Source organism: Lithobates pipiens, unplaced genomic scaffold (assembly GCF_037356315.1).
Source record: "Lithobates pipiens isolate NorthernLeopardFrog02 unplaced genomic scaffold, aLitPip1_a1.2 Scaffold_18, whole genome shotgun sequence".
Lineage (NCBI taxonomy): Eukaryota > Metazoa > Chordata > Amphibia > Anura > Ranidae > Lithobates > Lithobates pipiens.
In genome coordinates this window covers 440,434,141-440,437,502 of record NW_027507758.1, presented here as the reverse complement: position 1 = coordinate 440,437,502, position 3,362 = coordinate 440,434,141, and the positions used below count along the sequence as shown (strand labels likewise).

Below are 3,362 nucleotides of genomic sequence, written 5' to 3'. Positions count from 1 at the left end.
TATATATATATGCCCCTGTCACAAATCTGCAAACTTATTAAAAATGAATACAGTATGGGCATACCCCAAGTGTATGTCATTTCAGGACATGCAACACAGGAAAAGCAAAAGTCACAAACACAGAGACTGGGCCCCTAATATTTGATGTAAAAGGTTATCATTGTCTTCAGCAATGCATCCGTCATCACGCTCACAGCTGGCAGCGCTGCAAGTCGCACTATACCAAGCCTGCCAATGTGTCATGAGAACCCACCACATCACCCCGCCCCAAGTCAAAGAAAAAAAAAAAAAAAAAAAAACAAACACACTTCATGTTATGTCACAATGAATTTTGTATTCAACATAGTTTAAAACATAAAAGACAAGCTTGTGCCAGCACGTCCCAAGAAAATCAAAATTACACGTATTCATGGTCTTGTGGTACATCACATTTTCATTTTAAAAATCTCAGGGCTGCTTCGCAATGTTAAAACCACTGCTTGCAACATGACAAAGGAAAGAAAAACTAAAAACCTTGTAAAAGATCCGCACCCTTTCTGTGTCAGTATGTGCGTTCAGTATGGCACAGAAATGGTTAACCAACTAATATCCCCTCCATCCCACCCCCTCAAAAAAAAAAAAAAAAAAATAATGTGCAAGACATGGAAACTACATTTACAGGCTCAGAAACGGGTTCCAGGGACAATAGATCCTTTTGTCCACACTTGTTCAGTGTGATTACCGAGAGGAAACTGTTAAGTGGTTTGCAGAATAGGAGATAATGGGATTGTGTGGAGATTTTCACAGGTTGGCACCGGCTGGAACAGCTGAATTTTGAAGGCACTCTAAGAACGTTGGGTGCTGGTGACCCCAGTAAGCAGAAGTCATGTCACTGTACTTTAAATAGAAGCTGGGCATCAAAAAAAAAAAATCAGTTCTAGCCAGCTCACAGGACAAAAAGAAGAAAACGTATGTAACAATTTTCACAGCTGATAAAAAAATACTAACAGTCTTCCCAAATTCCCATTTTATACAGCAGGTAAACAAAATAGATTTCCCCCCTCTCTCTCACACACACACACACACACACACCAGCAGCAAGGGTGCCAACGCCGGCAACCCCCCATCCCCACTGGGTTGGCATTGTTTGTTTCAGTTGAAGATGTGCAATACTTATGAATGGATACTTTGTAACAATAATCCCACTTTGCATAGAAAAGGAGAGTCATCGGCTAAACAGTCTAGGGTGACTCCGATCTCATGGAGGTCACTCTCCTCTCACCCTCCTGGTGCCACCTTCTCCGTCAGGGCATGGTGTAGCCCAACAACACCCCTCCAGAAAGAAAAACTTTTCTTTGTTGCTCTGCAGACCCTGATGACCACAAGTTGGAAAGTTGCTTGTGAATACATGATGGCATTTCAGCCAGGGGCGGACATACCATTTGTGCAGACTGTTGAACTGCCCTTGGGGGCCCATTTATACAAGATGTTAGACCAAGCTGGCCCCCTCCCCCTGGGACCCCTCCTGTTTTTATGAAGTCCTATCTTTCAATCCATGCACGGTTAAGTGCTTCTCTTTAACCAAGGGCCTAAAAACTGGTGACCCAGGATAACTGCTGACATGATGGGCCCAAAAACAGGTGGTCCAGGATGACTGTTGTCATTAGCTGAACAGAAGTTCCAAAAACTGGTGGCCACCAGTAGCTGAATAGGTGACTGCTGCTAATAGTTGAAGGGGAGCCCGAAACTGGCGACCACAACTTGTAGTTGAACAGGGGGTCCAAAAACTGGTGGCCCAGGGTGCCCACCAATGGTTAGATACAGAGCCCAAAAACTGTTGGCCCAAGGTAACTGCTGCCCTTATTTGAATGGAAGTCCCTAAAACTGATGGCCCAGGTTGATCGCTAGTAGTTGAACGAGGGGACTCAAAACTTGTGGCACAATGTGATCTCTGCCAGTAGCTGAATGGAAGTCCAAAAAACTGGTGACCCAAGGTGACTGCTGTCTGTAATTAAACAGGTGACCTAGGTTGATCACTGCTAGTAGTTGAACAAGGGGGCCCAAAGCAGATGGCCCATTGTGACTGCTGCCAGTGGTTGACTGGAAGTCCCAAGCACTGGTGGCCCAAGTTGACTGCTGCCAGTAATTTAACAGGGGTCCCAAGGGCTGGCAGCTTTGGTTGACCGCCACTGATCGTTCAACGGGTGGCCCTGGGTGACCTCGGCCAAAACCAGCACAACGCACCCTGTTCCGGAGTCGTTGGATGCAAAGTTGGTTGCAATCATGTTACAAGTAAAAAGAGGAGATAGTGCATTGTAAAGTGGAGCGAAAAGGGAGGGGGGTGGGGGGGGGTCGAACCTCAGAGGATGACACAAGAGGAGCAGCACTGGTTATCTCCATTGGGTTGGGAAGCATAGTTCATCTGGCGGACGATTTCGGCGAAGAGCTCGTCCACAGACGCTTTGTTTTTGGCCGAAGTTTCCAAGAAGGGACAGTTCCAGTCATCGGCCAGGGCTTTCCCTTCCCCATAGGATACTTCCCTTTCCCCTTCCAAGTCCACCTTGTTGCCCACCAGGATCATGGGCACCTTCTCATAGCGCTTGACCCGGATGATCTGGTCCCTCATGGGTTTGATGTCCTGGAAGCTCTGCTGGTTGACCAGGCTGTAGACCAGGATGAAGCCCTGCCCGTTCTTGATGTACAAATCCCGCATAGAAGCGAACTGCTCGGTGCCCGCCGTGTCCAGGATCTCCAGCACCGACGGGGACGAGTCCACCTCGATCTCCTTCCGGTAGAAGTCCTCGATGGTCGGGTCGTACTTCTCGATGAACGAGCCGGTCACAAACTGGACGGTGAGCGCCGATTTGCCCACCCCGCCGGAGCCAAGCACTACTACTTTGTATTCTCTCATGGTGGCCGGGGGTGGGGGGGGGGAGCAGGAAGGAAGGAAGGCTCAGCGGCTTTCACTTCATCGGCGATGTGATGGACTAGCCCTGCCGCTCTCCGGCGCTGCCCGACTCTCCATTCCTTTCTAAGGCAGCGGCTCTAGTTATCTTCAATTACACTCAATGCATTCTGCAACTGCTCGTCCGCTATTGGCTGCCCGGGCTGTCAGCCGCGATTGGCCTGCCAAGGCCGACCTGTGATTGGCTGTGACGTTTAGCCGCAGAGAAAGTCTTTTCATTAGTCAGATGTGAGTCATTGGCCATTGGCTGGTCATGTGGAGCCCGGGCTTGCTGTGTGTGCTGCATTCTTCCTGTAATCATTGTGTGCACACACAGGGCTCGCTCTACACACCACACCCTACCTTCCCTCTCATAGAGTGACCCCCAAAAGTGTATATGTACTCAACATGCAACCCATTACACACAGGGCAATTTCAC

The 3,362-nt window shown here is 48.7% G+C and overlaps 1 protein-coding gene across 1 annotated transcript; it reads right to left on the bottom strand.

Moving 5' to 3' along the window:
* Positions 1-314: 314 nt before the first annotated feature.
* RAP2B (RAP2B, member of RAS oncogene family) lies at positions 315-3,036 on the bottom strand. The gene has a single exon (XM_077488151.1). The coding sequence runs from the start codon at positions 2,888-2,890 to the stop codon at positions 2,339-2,341; it is 552 nt and encodes a 183-aa protein (XP_077344277.1). The 5' UTR covers positions 2,891-3,036; the 3' UTR covers positions 315-2,338.
* Positions 3,037-3,362: the final 326 nt, after the last annotated feature.